The following is a 21,122-nucleotide window of genomic DNA, read 5'->3' as shown; positions in this document are numbered from 1 at the left end:
TAAGGTTTCCATGTAGCTTTATTTAGACATTGACAATACCTGGTTAACATTGGTTGGGTTTGGTTATTTGATTTTGATTTTTCTGTGTGTGTCCTCAGCATTGCTAAATTGCGTGCAGGTCTTTTTCCTATGACTTCAGACGCAGACAGGAAGCTAGCAGTATATTTTATTCTTTCTCTTCACTGCCAGAAACATCCAAGGAGGGGAGATTTTCGAACGTGCATACACACGAACATTTGTCTGAAACCAACACCATCCTGGCATCTCAGTAAAAAGCAAAACAACTGTCTGAAATAAATGACGGTACGTTAAGATTTGCAGTACCTGTTTTGCAATAGATCACTAGCTGTTAAATGGTTTACCTTTCCAATAGATAGGTATATTAAATCAGCTTAGATGCTTGTATTAGACCCCAATAATTAAAATTTAAGTATCATTGGAGATGTTTGAACAGAGGTTGGATGGCTAGCTGTTGGAGATTCTTTACCTGTGACTCCTGCATTGCAGGGGTTGGACTAGATGACCCTTGGGGTCCCTTTCCAACCCTACAACTGCATGATTCTGTGAAAGCCTTGGCCAACCTGGTGAGCTCCAGGTGTTGCTGAACTACAACTACAACTGATAGCCTTAACAAAACACCTGGAGGTTGTAATCTTGGCAAAGCCTGTATTAAACAGTAGTGCAAATTTTACTTTTCTTCTATACGTGTTCCTCGCTCCCCAGAGCAAGACTTCTGCAATAAAAATGAGGGTGGATGGGAAGAGTCCACCCTGGGAGGCATTTTATGCTCTTCCTTTAACACTGAAGAGGGAAGTAGAAAAACGGGGGGGGGGGGGAGAGAGAGAGAGACTCCGCTACGTTTGCAGAGAAGGGGAACCAGGCTTCTTGCCCCATGGAATGACAACTCGGATAAAAGAGGCAAGTATCAATGCTATCTCCATGGGAGCTAGCAAAATAATATAAAAAATTAAAACACAGACCAGCTGCTATAAAAATAGTAAGGAGAGAGGGGAGAAGAAATTGGTTGTTTATATCTCATGGAAGTTGTTTTTTATATCTCATGGAAGATGTTGGCAGCACCTGAGGGAGGGAGGGGAGAACAAGGACCTACATCAGTCTTCCCCAACCTGGGAGCTTCCAGATGTTTGGAGTGCAATTCCCATTAGCTCATGCTAGCTGTGGCTGATGGGAGCTGTAGCTCAAAACATCTGGAAGGCACTAGGCAAGGGGGAGGCTGAAGAGTATAGAGGATAGCTGGCTTGTTCCTTTTTATCAAGGATGGAGAACCTGTGACGTTCCAGATCTTCATTGACTACAACTCGCATCATCCCTGATTACTGGTCATTCTGATGGGGAGGGGAAGTGATGGGAGCTCAGTAAAGTTGTTGGGGGGGGAGCACAGGTTCCCCACTCCTGCTTTTTAGTGTTTTAATGCCCACTGCCCATGCTTTGTGATCAAAAAGGGATGCTTTGAATTGACATGTTTTGAATTCCAGTGTTTTGAGCGAAAAGGAACATTCGAATGTATGCCTGCCCTGCCTTCCCTACGTAGTCGAAAACAGCAGTACTGTGGTTTTGCCAACTGAAAATAATTTTGCAGATTGTCTCCTTAGCTTTCGGGCACGAGATTCCAGTAATACATTCTCATATATATATCTCCCCACTTAAGCCACACTTGCCACTCTTGAAACACAACCTCACCCAGAGGCAGATGTAACGCCAGATTCAAGCAGGAAAAGATTCAGATGTGGGAACATCCTACTATCAGGCCACCACATGGCGGCAGCAGGGGGATTTTTAATTGAAGGTTTTAAAAGGAAAGTAAAATTTTGCATGTAGTGATCAAGAGGTAAAATGACCGAAGACAGAAACGACCAACAACGTCAGCATGAAACAGAGAAATTAAGAAGTCCTTTCCTATTAGCTCCTCTGAAATCATCCAGACTGATGACTCAACAGTTAATAAATCAGTGTGTGCAAGAAAAAGCTAGTGTCACGATGTGTGGCCAAAGGCCAAACACAGTTCCTATCCTTGATTGTACAACGGTAAAACACCCAGTTCCTGGACAGCCCTCACAGAGATACCATAGCAGCAGGCGGTTTGGACAGGATCAATGGGTCCCACTCATTCACTCCCCCACCCCACCCCACCCCACCAGCTTGGATGCCAGCCAGCTCCTCCCGACACTCGCAACAACTCAGTGCAAGAGTTCTAGAGTTCCGTTTCCTGGTCGGTCACAGCGGCCGCATTCAACTTCCTATGCCGTACAAACCACAAACTCTCGTTTGTAGCCACAGTCCTCACCTTGGACCACCACCACCTCCACAATTCCGAAGGAAAATAGCAACCTCCTCTCCCAACTCCTCAAGGCGGTCTTTGGGCAGGGTGTCCTTGGCTAGTCTGTTTTGGCTCGGGTTTTCTTGGGTAAAGGAACATGGGGACAAGGTTGCCTGAGGGGCTCCCCATACCCGCGCCCCCTGGCTGTTTTGGCCTGAGGTGTTGGGTTTCCTTCCTCTTCTCCCCACCTCCTCTTCTGTGGAGACTCTCAGGCTTGCTCCTTGTCAGCCCTCCATAGCCGTTCCTTGACTTCCAGTGGCAAAGTGTTAAGGAGGTCCTCCTCCACCACCAGCCCGCTGCGCTTCAGCAAGGGGCAATCGCCCAGCTCCACCGGCAGGCACTCCAGGCGGTTCCCCCGCAGTTCAATCTGAGACAGCTTCGTCAGCTCACCCACTCGGGAAGGCAGCGACTGAAGGACGTTGTTGCCCAGGTTCAAAGTCCGAAGCTTCCTGCACTGGAAGAGCTCTGCTGGGAGGTTCTCAATCTGGGAGAGAAAAAGGAGAAAAGTAGTAGTAGTAGTAGTTGTTGTTGTTATCATCATCATCATCAATTTATAGAAAGCATTCCGCCCTGAGAGCTTATGATGAAGGGTGTTATATAAAATCTAATAAATAAACAAACAAAATAAATGCCTTAGTGGCTTCTAAATCCGTTTACAACTACAGTCATACCTCGGGTTAAATACCTTCAGGTTGAGAGCTTTTGGGCTGCGTTCCGCAGCGACCCGGATGTAACCGAGCGCGTTACTTCCGGGTTTCACCGCTCGCGCATGCACAGTCAGTCAAAATGATGTCACGCGCATGCGCAGAAGCGGCAAATCGCAGGTTGCATTCACTTCAGGATGCGAACAGGGATCCAGAATGGATTCCGTTCATATCCAGAGGTACCACTGTACAGTCATTGGGGAAAGGGCTGAGTGATTGACATTTGGAATGTAAAGACTGTGTTTGCAAGACAACCCTGAGAGAAGGGTGGAATGGCATGTATACTGGAGCTATTGCTATAGCTGTTGAGGAAGCAGGAGGGAAAGGAAGAAAAGGAAATTGCTATGTCTCGTGATTAAACCAGTATAAGCCAGCAGAAGAAATATGGACCTAACAACCCTTTGCCATATATGGAAGATTGCCATATATGGACATATAACTGCCCATTGGCTTATTCTTCGCTTGAATAAGTGTGCAAATACTGCTGTTTGAAATACTTGGGCAAAAGATTCCTGCACTTCAGGGGGTTGGACTAGATGATCCCTTAAGATCCTTTCCAACTCTACAACTGGTTCTATGGGTCGCAACACATAGCAATGCTTTTAACAAAGATGTCCTGTTTGGGGGCCTGGATTATTTTGGCCATCCAAACTGAACCCATGGGATTTTTTTGCGGTGGGGTGTGGGGCTTCCAATGCTTTCCCTGGACTACCTCACAGGGTTGTTTGGAAGATAAAATGGGGAGAACTATGCTTGCCACCTCGAGATCCCGAGAGAAGGAAATGTGAGATATAAATGCGATGAATAAGTAACTATCAGGAAGGCGCAAGACACTTTAGAGCCCATAATCTAGTGGCAGACACTTGCTTGGTACAGATGTCTCCTAACACTCTGTCGCTGTGCTCCCCATATGTGAGTTGTTTCAGTTTATCCTGGTGCGCTGTAGGGCTAAGAGTAGGTACACCGCAGTGGCAGGATTGCCATGCTTCTGCAGAAGCATTTCCCAAACCGGGAGCTGCAAAGCCTGCACAAGCAGTCATGGGATTTATAAGAAAACCCCAAATAATGGGTGCTTTTAATCCTTAACTTGTATAATGAATAAACTGGGTACAGCTTTTTGTTTTCTTGGGCGTATTGTGATGCTGCATTATGACTTGTAACTGGACTTCAGAAAGGCTTGAGCCTTATGCTCCAACACTCAGGAACCACTTTCTGGAGGCAGACCTGGCAGTTCGGCAGAAGGTGACCATGCAAGCAGTTGTTCTGAGTGACTAGGACAGCTTCTCTCTGATGGGCAGGCACTGAATACATAATACCTTTGCCCTATGCATCAGTAATGATCTGAGGTTCCATCTCCTGCCAGTCAGTCCCCACAGTGACCTCCCCGTTGGCAAAATGCCAGCTTGGCCATTCGACTGACACTTGCAAAAGTTGACTTTATTGTGATTAAAACTACTATCAATGGACATAGTTTGTTCTATCCAAAAACCAGCATGTTTTTAGGGTAAGCATTTACAGCTTACGAAGCAATATCCTGCAATCGGATGGTTGGTGTCCTTACATTCCCATAAACAAAACATACCCGGGTAGCTAGAATGCTGTTGCATGATTTATCCATTTTTAGTTTATTGCTGATTTTAATTTATTGAAGGTGTTAACAAATTTTGGTGGGTTGGTTTTTTTTTACCCAACAATTTTATTGTTTTATCTTTTTTTGTAAACTGCTTTGAGGTTTCTTTACAATCAAGCAGTGTATAGATTTTATTTTTTTAAAAAAATTAAGTGTGAACGACTTTGTCACAACTGCAGAGATTTCACCAGATCCCACATTACGCAGGGCGTTAAGTGAATTTTTGCTCGGATGCTTCGAGTAACCATTATAAAACAGCAATGGAGCATTTATAATGCATGAAAACGATGACTGCTGAAAACGAAGGTCTAAAATTCACTTGAGATCTGGTTAGTCATGGAGGAGAGGAGGGGTCAGCTGTACTGATCCAGAAAAGCTCTGATGTTCAGCCAAGCAAGTCTTCCTCTGCAGGCAAATATGCTCTTGATTCAAACAGTTCTTTAACTCTTGGACCACAGAAATATCTTCTGGGAGATCCTGCCATGACACTGCTGTGGCTAACTAAGATCTGCCCTAGAGAAATCACTCTCTATTAATAAACTATGTTCCTAAGAAAACAAACCCACACTAGAAAACAGGAAGCATCTTGTTCAGGGTGGAGAAGCAGGGGAACTTGTTATCCACCGTAGCCATGGCTCTCCAACTTGCATCCTTTGTTGTCATAGAGCTAATGAGATCAACACATTATTTCCAAGAAAACAAAAACCAAGAAGCCATAACAGGTGATGGGACCCAGCCCTGCTTCTTGGCTTCTTATAAGCTAGCTACTGAGGATGAGGGATGTTTCCACACTGTCAGTATTTCACAGGAGGGAATCAACGGCATACATTGAAACATAGGTTTTTGTGCTATTAAGGAGAGGGAAGGAGCTCAATGGTAGAGCATTTGCTTTGCATGTAGAATGTCCTCGGTATGAAGTAGCTTCCTATGTAATTCAAGTGTTTATTCAAAGTATGAGGACTTTTTAGGGGAAAGGCACTTGTAGTAGAGCACTTGCTTTTCAGGCAAAAGCTCCTAGGTCCAGTCCCTGGCAGCATCCCCAGGTAGGCTTGGGGAAAATACCACTTTAAATGTATAGTGCAGATGAGGCTTTAGTGAGGAGACAGCTTAAAGAGAGGTGGGCAAGCAAACTGCTTCTAGACTTCCTTCTACACTAGTACAACAGACTAAGAACATAAGAAGAGTCAGGTGGATCAGGCCAATGGTCCATCTAGTCCAAGATCCTGTTCTCATAGTGGCCAACCATATTTCTCTTCAAGGCAACCTTCAGAGCAAAGGTTTGGGAGGCAAGGAAGGGAGAGAAGTCAATGCTTAATTAAGCATGCAGCCAGCCATGTTGACCCATTTGGTGAGGAGGGGGCTCAACACAGCAGTAATACCAATGCCTTTGTTCAAACCTAATATATGCAGAAACAAAACAGAACAGAACAAAAAACCCACCAGCGAGCTGGCTTTGTCTTCAGAGAGTGGATGCTTAAAAAATTAGAAAAAAGAGCAGCTTGGGGAGGGAGAGAAAGAAAAAGGTTGCAGATGCAGATGGTAACAGTCCTGCCTGCATGATGGAAGTCTTAATTTAGTGATTCAGGAAGCTCTTTGCAGACTAAATAAGTGAGTTTATGCCAAGTGCAGAAAGCTCTCAGGTTGCACCAAAAGTATACTGGAATGAAAGGAGTAATTGATGCTCTCCAACTCTGAAAATAGAACGAAAGGAAAAAGCCCAGCAGTTATTGGGATCCGTCTCGGAACGCCTAGATCCCTTGCAAGGCAAAGATGCAAAAGAAAAAATGCGGCAGACCTTTACACATTACTGAAACTGGAAACTGTTTGCCACCAAATGGTATGTGCAGCGTTAAGGGAAGCCAAATTGCTAAGTATTACCAAGTGGTGGAAAGGCTGAGTTGGTTCTCTGTCCCTTAAGAGATGCAGTGAGAGATCCTTGGAGCAGGGAATCTGTCTTCTTGTGCTGTAGCTCAGTGGCAGAACACCTGTTTTGCACGTAGAATGGTCCCAGGTTCAATCCCCAAAGGCATGTCTAGGTAAGGCTGGGAAGGTTCCCTGCCTGAAACCCTGAAGAGCTGCTACCAATCACTATTGACAATACTGAGCTAGATGGACCAAGGATGTGACTCAGGCAACTTCTGGCATTCCTATTTAATTCAGCCCTTTATATTCAGAACTATGAGAACTAGAATCTTACTTATTTTTTTAGGGAAAGGGTCATGCTGGTAAAAACAACACCCTTTTCTGAAAAGCTTAGAGAGCTTCTACATGAGAGTATAGACAATACGGTAGTAGTGGTAGTAGTAGTAGTAGTAATAATACCTTGCCCATCTAGCTGGGTTTCCCCAGCCACTCTGGGCGGCTTACAATACATCTAAAAACATAGTAAAACATCAAGCATATAAAACTTCCTGATACAGGGCTTCCTTCTAAAAGTTGTGTAATCTCCTTGACATCTGATGGGAGGGTGCCACTGCTGATAAGGCCCTGTGTCCAGTTTGAGCAATGAGAGTGGAGGCAGTCCTTCAGGTATGCTGGACCAAGGACCAAAGCACCAACACTTTGAATTGCGCTCAGAAACATACTGGAAGACACATTCTGGAATTGGTATAGTTTCTGGGTCACCTTCAAAGGTAGCCCTCATGTAGAGTGCATTGCAGTAGTCTAAGCAAGAGATAACCAGAGCATAAACCACTCTGGTGAGACAGTTCGTGGACAGGTAGGGCCTCAGTGGGCGTACCAGATGGAGCTGTGCCTCTATGGACAGCTGTGACAAAATGACTCCCAGGCTGCGCACCTGGTCCTTCAGGGGCACAGTTACCCCATTCAGGACCAAGGAGTCCCCCACGGCCGGCCAGCCCATGTCCCCCCAAAACAGTACATCTGCCTTGTCATGATTCAACCCCAATCTGTTAAACGCCATCCATGCTCCAATCGTTAGCTGAACCAGTGGTCTGAGTCAATATAAGGTAACATCCTGTGTGCCTTTTGGGGAAAAGAAGCACAGCAGCCTAGCAGCAGAGCTGCTCTGATAAATCATACACTATTTAGGGTAAGCCGGGGCCCAGCAGGTTTATCAAAGCACAGCATTTGGCTTCTGCAGTGATAGGCAAATACTGTGAAAACAATGGTTGAGTGCTAGGCAAATACTGATAATAATGGCTCAGTGCTAGGCAAATACTCCAAGAATGAATGGTCATGTTGCACGCCCCTGTAAGTAGCATTCCTCCACTTTGTATTTTAAGCTCCACAAGCAAGTCCACACCCAAAGGGTACACAGTGCCTGTGTGCGGAACAGTCAATCAAAAGAACAAAAAACAGGTCTTTCCTACTGCAACAATTACGGAAGAAATCAAGTCGTCAATAGCCGATTCAGTCAGGAAAGTTTCATGTCGACGTGGTTGGGGTGATGGTGCAGAAGATGACAGAGGAGACAGGACCAAAAAATGTGCCCTGTCCATTGATGTTGATGTAGAAATTTGATTACACATTAGATACAGATTTTGCTTTTGTTTCAATGATTCAATTGCATTTAACTTTTAGACAGAATGCGTCAAATGAATAATTCCTGTGTGCCTGCATTTTGCAACCCTCATGCTTTCCTTTCCAAGATATAAACATGTAATCTTTTCTGATCCTAAAAGTGGCACAAATGGCCAGCCAGGATGTTTTCTTAATGTTAACACTAGGGTGTAAATTCAGCATCTCCTTGAAGCTCCTGGAGAGGTCTGGAGAGTGGCACCACAAGAATGGGCCTTTTCTGTAGTTGCTCTGCGTTTGTGGAATGCTCTCCCCAGGGAGGTTCGCTGGCACCTTCATTTAGGCACCAGACAAAAAGGGTTCTTTAACCTCTTTGGCTGATTGTCATTAGATGCCCATTTAAATGTGCTGTGGAAGGGGGAGCGAATTGGTTTGTTTCTGTTCTTATTTTTATTATGTGTTTTGTGTTTTTTATACTGTAATTTTATGTTGTGAACCGCCCAGAGATCTACAGGTATAGGGTGGTATTGTGATAGGCATTTTGAGGTCTTAGATATATGTTAAATGTTCATAAGTGTACCAACCAAGCACATACATAGATCAGCACAGGAAGACCGACCTGGAACCATTTTGATTCCCAAACTGTCCCAAACTGACCAAATGTTTTCTCTGCAAGGTCAATGGAAAATGGAAAAGCCTCCCCATTGTCTCTTCCTTCACAAATCCTGTCTTAAGGGTATGTCTGTGTTTGAATAGGGTGTGAGCCTGTGACCTGGCCCAGGAACTAAGTATTTATCATTACAAAAGAATGGCCAGGCTCCCCAGGCAATCCAATCAAGTAACCTGCCAGACAGGAGATAAACCACAGGAGAAAAACAACATTCAAATTTCTGTTTAGACCGCTTTTTCTGTGATGTAGGTGTGATGTATCTGAGGGGTGGTCTTAGGTTACACCCCTTCTGTGATGTATGTATGATGTTTCTGGGGTTGGTCTTGATCTACAGGGTGGCAATTTCAAAAGTCTTTATAAGGCCTTGCGCGCCATTTTTCTGGGTTCCTCCTCTCTCCTGCGGGTGAGGGGAGCACCCTGTTGCAACAGATCAATAAAGATCAAGTTTACTAGCTGCTTTGCTTCTCAATATTCTCTGGTTGGCCTCTGTTATTCTCCCCTACCTTATAGGGAACCTATGTAAGGACTCTATATGGGCTCTTGGATACCCCATAAGGGGAAAGGGCAATTTTTGTTTACAACAGTATACAAATTTAATAAAGCAAGGAAGCAAACAAACAAGTAAAATTTTAAAAGTATGATAGTTGAGGCCAAACGGCTTGGGAAACTTGGGAAGTTGATATCAGTACGGAGCAATGTATATTTACATCCCATAATAACCCGTAACCTTTCTTGATGTATGTAGAATGTAGATGTTTTGAAGTTTTTTGACCCTTGGTGTGGTGTGTTTGAAATCCCTATATAAGTTCAAGGCAGTCCTCCCTAGTTGGCAGCTTGTTCAGAACAACCATCAGAAGAATGCGCCCTAGCCCAATCCATGCATGCAGTGCTCCTTTGGTCTAGTCAATCTTAACTAAAATCTAACATGGCAGCAATGACTCTGCCATAACCCACCTGTTGTAGCCTAGTTTAGAGAAGCAAACTTACTCCATGTAGCTAACACAGCTCTGCCCTTCAGTAGGGAGGAAAAGCCAGGAGGCTGCCATCACCACTGCCACCGCCCTACATCATCTGCCACCTGAAGTAGTCGCCTCACCTTGCCTAATGGTAGGGCCTGCCTTGTACCAAAGATATGGGAAACCACTCCCAGCCCAGATGGCTTCTGTGCCCCACCACCACCACATTCAATCCCCTTTTCTTACCCTGTTGGCTGTGACAGCCAGGTTCTGCAGATTTTGCAACAGCCTGATGTCTGCTGGTATCGAAGTCAAGAGGTTGTGGCTGAGATCTAAATACCGAAGCTTCCGGCAGTAGAAGAGCTGGGTGGGGATCTTCTCAATCTTGTTGCGGTTCAGGTAAAGGCGCTCCAGGTTGGTGAGGTTGCCGATCTGCATGGGGATGTAGGCAATGTGGTTGTACCACAGCTTAAGGCAAGTGAGGCGGTGCAAGTGCTGGAAGCTAATGATTTCCTCAACGGTTTTGAGGTTGTTGTCCTTGAGGTCGATCTCCTGGAGGTTCTGGAGGCTGAAGATGGAGTGGGGGATGCGCTCCAAGTCGCAGCGGATCAGCTCCAGCTCTGTTAGGTTAACCATCTTCTTGAGGCTATTGAGGACGATGAGCTTGGTGCCCTCGTTGTTGATGGAGAGCTTCTGGAGGTGCACCCCGACATCTGTCACCACCTGGGGAAGCTTTGTCAGGTTGCTCTTCAGCCTCAGGACCTTGAGCCTCTTCAACTCCCTCAAGCCATCAATTACAATGTACCGGTTGTTCTCAGCACTTAAGTTCCCGGTCAGGTGGAGTTCTTCAAGAGTCTTCAAGCTGTAAATCCAAAGAGGGATCTCCTTGATGTCCGTGAACTTGATGTGCAAGGATTTCAAGTTCTCCCTCAAGAAGGCAAGGGCCGGGGCCTCTATCTTGGCCGCTGTATGGTACAGCCACAGTTCCTTGAGGCTGGTGAGCTGAGCAATGCTTGGTGGGATGGTGACATCAGGGATGAGCTCTAGCTTCAGGACCTCCAGTTCAAGGAGGTCAAAGACAGTGTCTGGGATGCCACTGAGCATGAAGAGGTGCAACTCCAGCTTCTCCTGAGAGTTTTTGGTGATCCTCTGGCGCAGCTTCTCCAAGGTCCATTCATTATTGAGGTTCAGTTGCCGGAGTTTGTTCTCACTCACTTCGGAGAGGAAGACAGCAAAGCGTTTGGAGTAAAGGGGGTCATACTGGTCAATGAGGTGTAGCATGAAGGCAAAGTCATTTTTTACATCAGGGATGTCACTGTAGCTGCTCTCCTCCCGGATGGACTCAAAGGAGTACTTCTTGAGGGACCGCCGGAGCATCCACCAGAGGGTGTACATGCAGATCAAGCCATAGAAGATCACCAGGCTGATGTAGAAAGACGCCAGGATTTTGAAGAGGGTGGCAAGAGGATGAGCACAACGGTACATGCGGTAGCCTGTCAGGCTCTCAATGTCCACCTTACAGTCCACATCAAAGGCGATGTTGCTGACATAATAGACAGTGTAGCAAATTATGAGGATGAACTTGATCACCTTGATGATGGTTTGCCTCATGTAGAGGCGGTAGACAATGTCTCCTTCCTCCACATGTGTCCGGAACTTCTTGACCTTCTCAAAGAGTGCCTTGGCTTGCTCACCTTCCTTCTTGTCCAGGACACCATTCTCTGTCCGGTCCACAATTCCTTGCTCAATCCGAGATTTTGTCCGCTGTAGCATTGGGGCTGTGGCTTCCACATCCTCACTAACTGTGGAAGACTTCTTGTCCATGGAGCCATTCATCTTCCCGAAGGTGGGCTTGGGGTCACTCTCCTCCACCACTGTCTCAGAGAGGGCCCTTGTGGTCCATGGAGAGTCAAAACACTTGAGTAGGATGGAGACAAAATGCTCCAGCTTAGAGCTGGTCCGTGGGAACTTGAACCAGAAGTTACTGCAAGCCAAGAAGATCAGTGTATGCATTAGCACCAAGTAAGGGAAATACTTGGCAAACCAGTGAAGGCAGTTTTCATAGCACACAGCATCTACGTAATTGTACTGGTGCCTGTCAAGTTCGTATTTAATCCCTGTCGGCCCTGGCTCCATGGCTGCCACTAAAGAGGAGTTAAAATAACTTGTGTCCAGGCTTGCAGTTGGCCAGTCCCTGGAGGAATCGTTGCAAGCGTCTTTGGTGACCCATTTGCAAGGCAAGCAAATCATTTTGTCCTGGGTGACTTGCAGCGTCCCACCAAATACCGCAATCATCAGCATCACAATGGAGATATAGTCTGTAAAAACGTCCCACCATGGCTTTAGGATGCGGTACGCCGGCTGGGTATCGGCAAAGTAGCGCAATTCTGTGACCGGAATCATGGTTCACCTGGAAGGGGGGGAAGGAGGACACAAAAACACAGAGGTTACCAACAAAGAACAGCACATTTCCAAACTGACTACGAGGTGGCAAGGGTTACATTACAACAAAAGGATAGGGTTGAAATCATCGTACATTTAGTTCCAACAAAGATACATGCAGTCAATGGAACTGCACAAAAGAAGCAGATGGAGAGGCAGATTTTTCAGTCCAAGGGCAGCATTCCTTTTATATCAACTTTTGGGGGGGCTACATGCCAGAGGTGGGTGGGATAGAGGCAAAAGTGGCTAGAGCAACTAACACTTTAAATATACAGTATAGAGGGGGCCTTCACTGTAAGGTTCTAGGGTGGGTTACAACAGCATCCTCCTCATCATCATTATTATATTTTTATTCATTTTTCTTTTTCATTCATTACATACATCTCAAATTCTTAACATGTACTATATATTCCACCCTCCTTCCCCTCCAAGGCTTCCCTCAACTTCCACTTCTGGTTTGTTTCTATTTTCACCCACTTTGTTATCTCTTAACAGAAAGTTATTAATAACACAACATCAAGCCTAAAAACATAAAAGTAACAGTAAATGCACCATCATATTTCACTATCTTCTAAACATTTTCTTATGCTAATAATGTGAATGTTTATTTAAATCTTGCCATCAAGTCTATTGACTTTCTTTGTCTCTGCAAATATAGTATGAATGGTTCCCAATCTTTTTCAAAGTCTCTGTTGTCTTTTTCTCTTAGTCTATCTGTCATTTTTCCCAGTTCCACATAGTTCATCAACTTCTCTTGCCATTGTTCTTTAGTTGGTATTTCTCCAGTCTTCCAATTTTGTGCAGTCAACATTATTGCTGCTGTAGTGGCATACATAAATAAAGTCCTCATTTCCTTTGGTATGTCTTGACCTAAAATACGTAACGGAAAGGCTTCTGTTGTTTCTTTTTTACAAAAGTTATTTTCAACATTTTCTTCAATTCATTATATATCATTTCCCAGTAGGGTTTTACCTTTTTACAATCTCACCACATATGATAAAACGTACCTTCTGTTTCACATCTCCAACACCCTTTCTTTTCATTTTTATACATTTGTGCCAATTTAACCAGTGATACATATAATCTGTACATCATTTTCATATAGTTCTCTCTCAATAATATGCAATCTGTAAATTTCAAATTTACTTTCCACAATTTTATCCAGTCCTGAAATTGTATATTATGTCCTACATCTTGCGCCCATTTAATCATTACTGATTTTACTTCTTCATCTTTGGTCTCCCACTCCAAAAGAATATTATATACCTTTTTAAATAATTTTGTATTTTCTTCTATCACTTCCTTTTGGAAGTTGGAAACGGAATATGAGAAGCCTTTTTTGTTATCCTCCTTAAAAATATCCTGTAATTGTCTATGAGGGTTACAACATTATACCATAGTATCAAAAACAATTTAAAACAACTTGCAATCATAAAAACAAGGTGGATCCTAAAAACAGACACAACAGGTATCAAAGGCCAAGGTACAGAGGAAGCTGTATAAAGGAGGTCCTAGGCACACCTCTGGGGCGAGAGAGTTCCATATCTTAGGTGCCACCGCAGAAAGTTCCCTCTGCCGAGGTGGCACCCACAGAGCCTCTGCGGGTGGAGGAACTACCAAGAAGGCCCTTTTTGCCGATCTCATCACCCAGGAGGGTCTTACAGGGAAGGAGGCAGTCTTTCAGATATTTGGGGCTGGAATTAACTCTGGCACATTCATTTTAACGGGTCTACTGCAAGTGTAATCTTGTGGGATTCAACCCAAAGAATCAGAGGTTGTGGTTTTGGGTTTTTTATGTCCTCTTCCAATAAGCAGGAAAACCGGTTGTTCCCAATGCAGAGAAATGTTGCGGAACACATTAACCAGCCGATTTTGTTCCAAGCGTAGAGCCACTGATATATGGTAACCTGCCTTGTGACTTTATGCAAAACTTTCACCTGGTATCTGCAAAACCACATTGAGAAGCAGAAGACAGAGTGCAGTGCACATGTATAAATCACAAAGTTTTGTGGTGGGGGCTTTGTGTGTGTGGACGCAAATGCGTGCAAAGGAATAGGCACTAAGGATAAAGTCACTTGGGCCTCTGTGCAAGAAGCACTGTTCGTTTTCTTTCTAATTTCCGTGAGCTCAGCAAGCGGAAGGAAATGCAAAGTAGATGGGAATCAAAATATTATTTCCTGGCCGTGGCCACTCTCACCTGGCAGTAGGCTCCTCTGCTGGGACTCAAGAGACAAAGGTTCACATGAGGGTAACCAGAAGCAGTCCACTCTGGAGTCGCCAACCTTCCTGGGGCCCACAGCCACATCTGGATAAACTGGTGTGGGCATCGCACAGAGACACCGCAACCAAGCAAATATCAAGACTCTGTTCCTGCACTGCAGGAGCTTGGCCTAGATGACCCGTGGGGTTCCTTCCAACTCTTCAATTCTGTCATTCTATCCTATTGTCTACAATATAATGCTTTATTTAAAAAATAATATCTTTGGAGATATTTGCAACCCCCTCTTCAGTCAAAAAGGTTCCTGGACAGGTTTGCATACAATTGATTGAAACAAAACTGTCCCTCTTCACAAGATTACAATCGGCGGGGCTGGGGGGGGTCATCCCTAAGATAGTTGGATGGCGCCTTGTACACACACGTCCTTCAGTCAAGCTAGTGCCAAACGTATTGCTCTGCTTTCCTTTGGGCCAAATCAGTGAAGCCAAGTGTCTTGTCTTTTGAGCAGCCCAGGACCTCCATACCCACAGCCCAGGCTTGCACACAGGGGAGGCCACTTCAGTGCTGTTAATGCAGCAGTCCAACTTCACCTCCAGAGGTGCACTCCATTGTCCCTTGAGACAGAAGGATGCCAACAAGTACTCCTGCTAAGGACACCCATTAAAATTTATGGGCATGGCAAACTTAGGCCCAATGATTTCAATGGGCCCACTCAGAGCAGGACTATGGTTCGATATAACCATAACTTCTTGTATACCACTTATGTATTTACATATTAAGTATTTTGGAAATGCTTTTAATGAAAATGAATAAATAACCCACTCAATGGGTTCTCTCTCTCTCCTCCTCAAGAAACTAAGCAGATATGATGGTCCCATTATATTGATTGAAGCAATAAATCCCATATCCTGATCAAACATCCCCTATATACTACTGAAAAATGGCTGGGTTGGTTGCTTGCTCTGATGTTTGCTCTATGAACTCAATAGCTCTTCCTTGGTCTTTCAGAAATTCTTGCTTGACCCTTACCTACATTCTGTTTGATGTCAGCTCTGCTTAACAACCTACCCACTTGAGACACTCAACAAATATCCCTTTGTAGCACAACTTGCTCACATTCACACACAATACTTCAAGGTCTGATCCACCAACGGAACCAATTAATTGAGCTTTGAGAAGCAATGCCAGTTTTTCTAACAAAAACAAAATCTGCACAAGGTAATTTACGTCATTTTTTTTTCCTCATGCCCCAGAGGGGCAGAGAGGCTATGGCCCTCCAGATGTTGTTGGATGACAACTCCCATCATCCTTGACCTTTAGCCATGCTGATGGGGGCTGATGGGAGTTGAACATCTGGAGGGCCACAGATTTCCCTATTCTGGTCCTAAAGAGTGATCTAATTTAGCATGTTTATTTGACTTGTTTTTGATAAACAAAGCTAAAAAAAAATCACTCTTGTTGATTTTTCTCTCCACCCCCCCATATAGAAGTATGCGATCTGAAATGTTTTTAGAGGAAATACCGTAGTATACAGCACATATTTAAACTGTAGAAGTCGCTCCCACAGTAATGGCACCAAACTGGATGGCTTTAAAAGAAGATTAGACAAATTCATGATGATGGAGGAGGAGGAGGAGGCTACCAACAATGGCTAGCAGTGCTTGCCTCCATGGTCAGTAATGCTTCTCAACACTAGTTGCTGGAAACCATAGGAAGGAAGAGTGCTTGTGCTCAGGTCCTGCTTTCTGGTTTTGCATTGGGGCATCTAGCTGGCCACTGTGAGAACAGAATGTTGGACTAGATGGAGCTCTGGTCCAATCCAGCACATCTCTCCATATGGAAGTCTTCTGTGAAAGCAGAACCTCCATGCCCAGGGGCAGCGTATCTATGAATACCAGATGATGAGAAACACAACTTGAGGTTTGCTGCTGGGACATCTGGTTGGCTACCATGAGAACAGGATGCTAAGCTAGATGGGCCCCCTTTGGCCTGATCCAGGAGGACCCTTCTCAGGTTCTTAAGTAAACAATGCTTAATGTTACACGATGAATATTGTTTTTATTGGAACACTTGTAAAAATTGGAAGATATTACTTAAATGATGCAAAGGTGTTAAGAAAAGAAGATGTAATACAGAGTTTTAGCAGACTAATAAATTTTAATTTTCCCAAGAACTGCACATTGTGTGCTGAGTCATATACTTGCCAGGAATCATCAACCTGGGAGGGGGGGAATACAGTTTTGATACTGCCAAGCCGGTCTTACATCGTATCTGCAATTGGCCTCCATCCATTGTTATTGATGAGCTTATGAAACCGGGGGGGGGGGGGGGGTCCCAATGCAAAAATGAAGCAGTGGAAATTTTTCAAGCTGAAAAACTTTCCAAACCACATCCCAGGCTCTGAATGACAAGAGCTAGAACTATTAATTCTCTAATCATAAAAAGAGCCAATTTTGTGACGGTTCTCCATCAAGCTTATGCCTTCTGGATTTTTTATATGTTTTATCATATATTCCTTAACCACCCCTTCACCAAAAGATTCCAGGTTCATCGCACAAAAGTATCAGTAAAAACCAATTCACTTTTTGCAAAGAGTTATTGCATTACACCCAACCCTTCTACTCCAATCAGCTCACAGCAACAAGAATACACTTTGTTTTTCTAGTAGCACTGAGAACAAGATAATTTAAGAACAAACATAGTGTTATAAGAAAAAAAACCTGCTCCTTTTCCCTTATGGGGTACCCAAGAGCCCATATAGAGTCCTTTTGTAGGTTCTCTATTAGTAGGATAAAATAACAGCGACCAATCAGAGAATACTGAGAAGCAAAGCAACTAGTAAGCCTGATAAAATAAAGAACTGTTGCAACAGGGTGCTCCCCCACACACAGGAGATAGGAGGAGGACCCAGAACAAAGGTGTGCTCGCCCTTATTTTAAATTACTTGCCCTGGAGTCCAAGACCACCCCCAGAAACATCATATTTACATCACAGAAAAGGCGTCTTACAAGAGAAATCTGACTGCATTGTTTATCTCCTGTCTGGCAAGTTACCTGATGGCATTATCTGGGTTTCGGCCACTCTTTTGTTATTATAACTACTCAATTCCTGAATCTAGGCTACAGGTCACAAGCCTGTTCACATCTTGAATGTGCCCTTAAGACAGGATTTGTGAGGACAGGACCTGTGAGGAAAGAGACAATGGGGAGGTTTCCCACTTTGACCTTGCAGAGAAATATTTGAGGTCAATTTGTTCAGGACCTTTTCTACGGGGTTTCAGACATGTGGTTTATATATACTGTTATGAACATTTTTATATATATATATATATATATATATATATATATATATATATATATATATGTGACCTTAAAATTATTATAACAGTAGCAATGAATTTTAGAATGGGTGTGACACTTTGGAGCTAGCAATAAATAGTTGTCTTACTGGCTAAGTTAGGTGTGGAGAACCTTTGGTCCTGCAGATGCTGCTCAGCTACAACTCTCATCATTCTTGGCTGTTAGCTATCTTGGGCGGAAGGGAGCTGTAGTTCAGCAACATCTGGAGAGCCAAAGTTTCCCCACACCTGGATTCACCCCAACCCTCCAGAGAATATTTAGGCGAGTGGGGAGAATGAAAGGTCTGTTGTGCAAGCAGAAGTCATTCCACAAGCTTAATGACTTCACTGGAAGCAAAACAAATTGCTTTAGGGCCGGATTTTAGGGACTGAGCAAAGAGAGTGTACATGCCTGTAATAGCCTCTCCACTCAACAGCTGAAAAACAAAAATAGTACAGCACAGACAGCTCACCTTCACGTTTAAAGCACTCAAGCACACAAACACCTGCAGAATGTTTGAATCAGCACCTATGCAAGATACGGTGTGTATGCATGGGCTTGTTTTTCTGCCAGACAGAGAGGCAGGGGCAGATGATGGCCTTGACATTAAGCCATCTAGAAGACAAGAGATCCTATAGGTAACCAAGAGGGAGGCTGCCAGCGCAACTTGTGCATGATGAGACACAGAAAAAAAGTTTCCTCTTCACAGGGGTTGCTGAGATCCACTGGCACAAGTGTAGGCACCTTATATGACAAGGATAAATCATGCACCAGACAGCGCATCTAAGCCATAAGCCATGTTCTAAACTGTTTTTAATATTTTATTTTTATTTAGCTGTCTCCTGCCCTGGGACCTTATGCTGAAGGACCTTATGCTGAATAAGAAATCAAAATTTAAAAATTCCATCCAGTAGCACCTTAGAGACCAGCTAAGTTTGTTATTGGTATGAGCTTCCATGTGCATGCACACGAAAGCTCATACCAATAACAAACTTAGTTGGTCTCTAAGGTGCTACTGGAAGGATTTTTATTTTTTTTTACTATGGCAGACCAACACGGCTACCTACCTGTAATAAGAAATCAAAGACGCTGGTTGTTGTTGTTGTTGTTGTTATTATTATTATTATTATTATTATTATTATTATTATTATTATTATTAATTATTATTAATTATTATTATTGAAATGGGCTACAAATGCTTAAAACAAACAGCTCAAGAAAGTGTGTGTCAAAAGACAATTCTTGCCTGGTGTGCAACTTGGGTCTACAGACAGTTTTAGTTCTAAAAACCGTCAATGCTGGATTTGTTTCATTTGGCAAAGATTTTCCTGTCTGACAGTTATCATACAATGGCCAGGATATATTGGGTGTCTTGCTTTTTGAGCAATCATACAGAAATTCATTTCACCCAGCACAGTCCATCAGCCTCAGAAGCTAGCATTGCTGAAAAAGGGGTGTGGGGATGAGCTGAATAATTACTACAGGCAGGGCCTCCAGGTATGACAACAAGTTAAGGGATGGATGTGGATCCAGCAAAATTTTCCTCCTCCAGCAAAAAAGCCTCCACCTCTCCAGCCCTCTGACATAGAGGCACTGCATGGCTTGTGTGATGTTGTTTTGCTAGATTTGAGATGACAACTGGATGGCAAAGAGTTCTCATTTCTGCTGGCTCACCCTGGCAACCACAGTTCATTAAAGTGATGGCGGAGCAAAAGAGACAGAAAGATGGAACAAATACAAGCATCTTTCTTTTTTGTGGGGGATACTTTGAGTACAAAGAGCCCAGAAAAAGTGATCACAGGTCCAAGCAGTAGAGCATACAAATGCCAAATGCTGCTTGAAAACCACACCTGATATACCCCTCTAGAAATATTAACAGAAGCTGCACCATCATCTATCTCCTGTTCCTTGGCAAAGCCCAGGAGTGGACCCCAGTGAATTCCCTCTGCAACCAAAGGAGCTATGAGGACAGGAAATCTGCAAAACCTTTTATTAATTAGACCCATGGGGGGTGGGGGTAGAAGAAGACAAGGTCTTGCTTCCTCAGAAAACATGCACTGAAGATACTTTAACTCAGACTAGTTATCCCAAACAAGCTTTTACAGTGCAGTTCTGATAAATGCCTACTCAAAAGTACCTTGCTGAGCTTCATGGGATTTATTCTAAAGTATGGAACGGATGTCTATAACCACTTGATATAGCCAAAAGTAGTGAGGAATTTGTACCACCGTTTCATAAGAACACAGAAAGCTGCCTTACAGCAAGGCAGGCCATCAATCCACTTAGCTCAGTGTTGTCTGCACTGACAGGCAGCGGCTTTTGGGGGTTTCTAGTGGGGCCTCCCACAGTGTTACTTGGAAATACTGGGAATTAAAACATGGGACCTTTAGCATGCAAGGCAGATGGTCTAGCACTGAGCTATGGCCCTTCCCCACACAGAACATGTATGGGAAGGATTTTGGGATTCTAATCCATATTACAGCCTGAATACAAAAGCAACGATGGTGGATACAGTAGTTTGTCATTTCATAAAAATTATATGCCGCTTGATTGTAAAAAGAAAACCTCAAGGCAGTTTGCAAGAAAAAGGTAGCATGATAAAATTATCAATAAGAAACATTAACAACAATAATTTAAAGATTTCAGAAAATTAAAATAACAACATACTAAAAACATAGGAAAGCTCACATCAACTTTAATAGGTGTCAAAAAAATAGCCTGATATCTGTTGTAGATATAAGGATATCAACTATGGGTATCGCTGCCTATGGCAGATGCCTTCGCTGCACATGAAGCTGTCAACACCCCTGCAGAGAGCATGGTTTAAACCATGGGTAGGCAAACTAAGGCCCAGGGCCCGGATCCGGCCCAATCGCCTTCTAAATCCGGCCCGCAGACGGTCCGGGAATCAGCATGTTTTTACATGAGTAGAATCTGTCCTTTTATTTAAAATGTATCTCTGGGTTATTTGTGAGGCCTGCCTGGTGTTTTTACATGAGAAGAAAGTGTCCTTTTATTTAAAATGCATCTCTGGGTTATTTGTGGAGCCTGCCTAGTGCTTTTACATGAGTAGAATGTGTGCTTTTATTTAAAATGTATCTCTGGGTTATTTGTGGGGCATAGGAATTTGTTCATTATTTTTTTCAAAATATAATCCATCCCCTGATATAGTCCGGTCTGAGGGACAGTGGACCAGCCCCCTGCTGAAAAAGTTTGCTCACCCCTGGTTTAAATAAAATGGGTACTGGCACTGAGAAGCCTATCCACAGAAACTAAAATCAGGAAACATGGTGCCTTTTGTAAAATCCAGCAATATTTAAAGATAGGACAGCATTCAATATTTTGT

The 21,122-nt window shown here is 43.7% G+C and overlaps 1 protein-coding gene across 4 annotated transcripts in view; it reads right to left on the bottom strand.

Moving 5' to 3' along the window:
* LRRC8A (leucine rich repeat containing 8 VRAC subunit A) overlaps positions 1–21,122 on the bottom strand; it is a 37,744-nt gene continuing 16,622 nt past the window's right edge. For 3 of the 4 annotated variants that reach the window (XM_081178711.1, XM_081178712.1, XM_081178713.1), the window contains 2 exons: positions 10,025–12,188; positions 1–2,822 (listed from right to left, as the gene is read on the bottom strand). In XM_081178711.1, the coding sequence (XP_081034837.1) occupies positions 2,547–2,822; positions 10,025–12,181 (2,433 nt within the window). In that variant the 5' untranslated portion in view covers positions 12,182–12,188 and the 3' untranslated portion in view covers positions 1–2,546. The remainder of the gene's footprint in view (positions 2,823–10,024; positions 12,189–21,122) is intronic. The other variant, XR_014003917.1, reaches the window with a different exon arrangement.

The sequence above is a fragment of the Podarcis bocagei genome, assembly GCF_964188305.1.
Source record: "Podarcis bocagei genome assembly, chromosome: Z".
Lineage (NCBI taxonomy): Eukaryota > Metazoa > Chordata > Lepidosauria > Squamata > Lacertidae > Podarcis > Podarcis bocagei.
The sequence above is the reverse complement of the archived record's forward strand: the minus strand, read 5'-3'. Positions and strand labels throughout refer to the sequence as shown.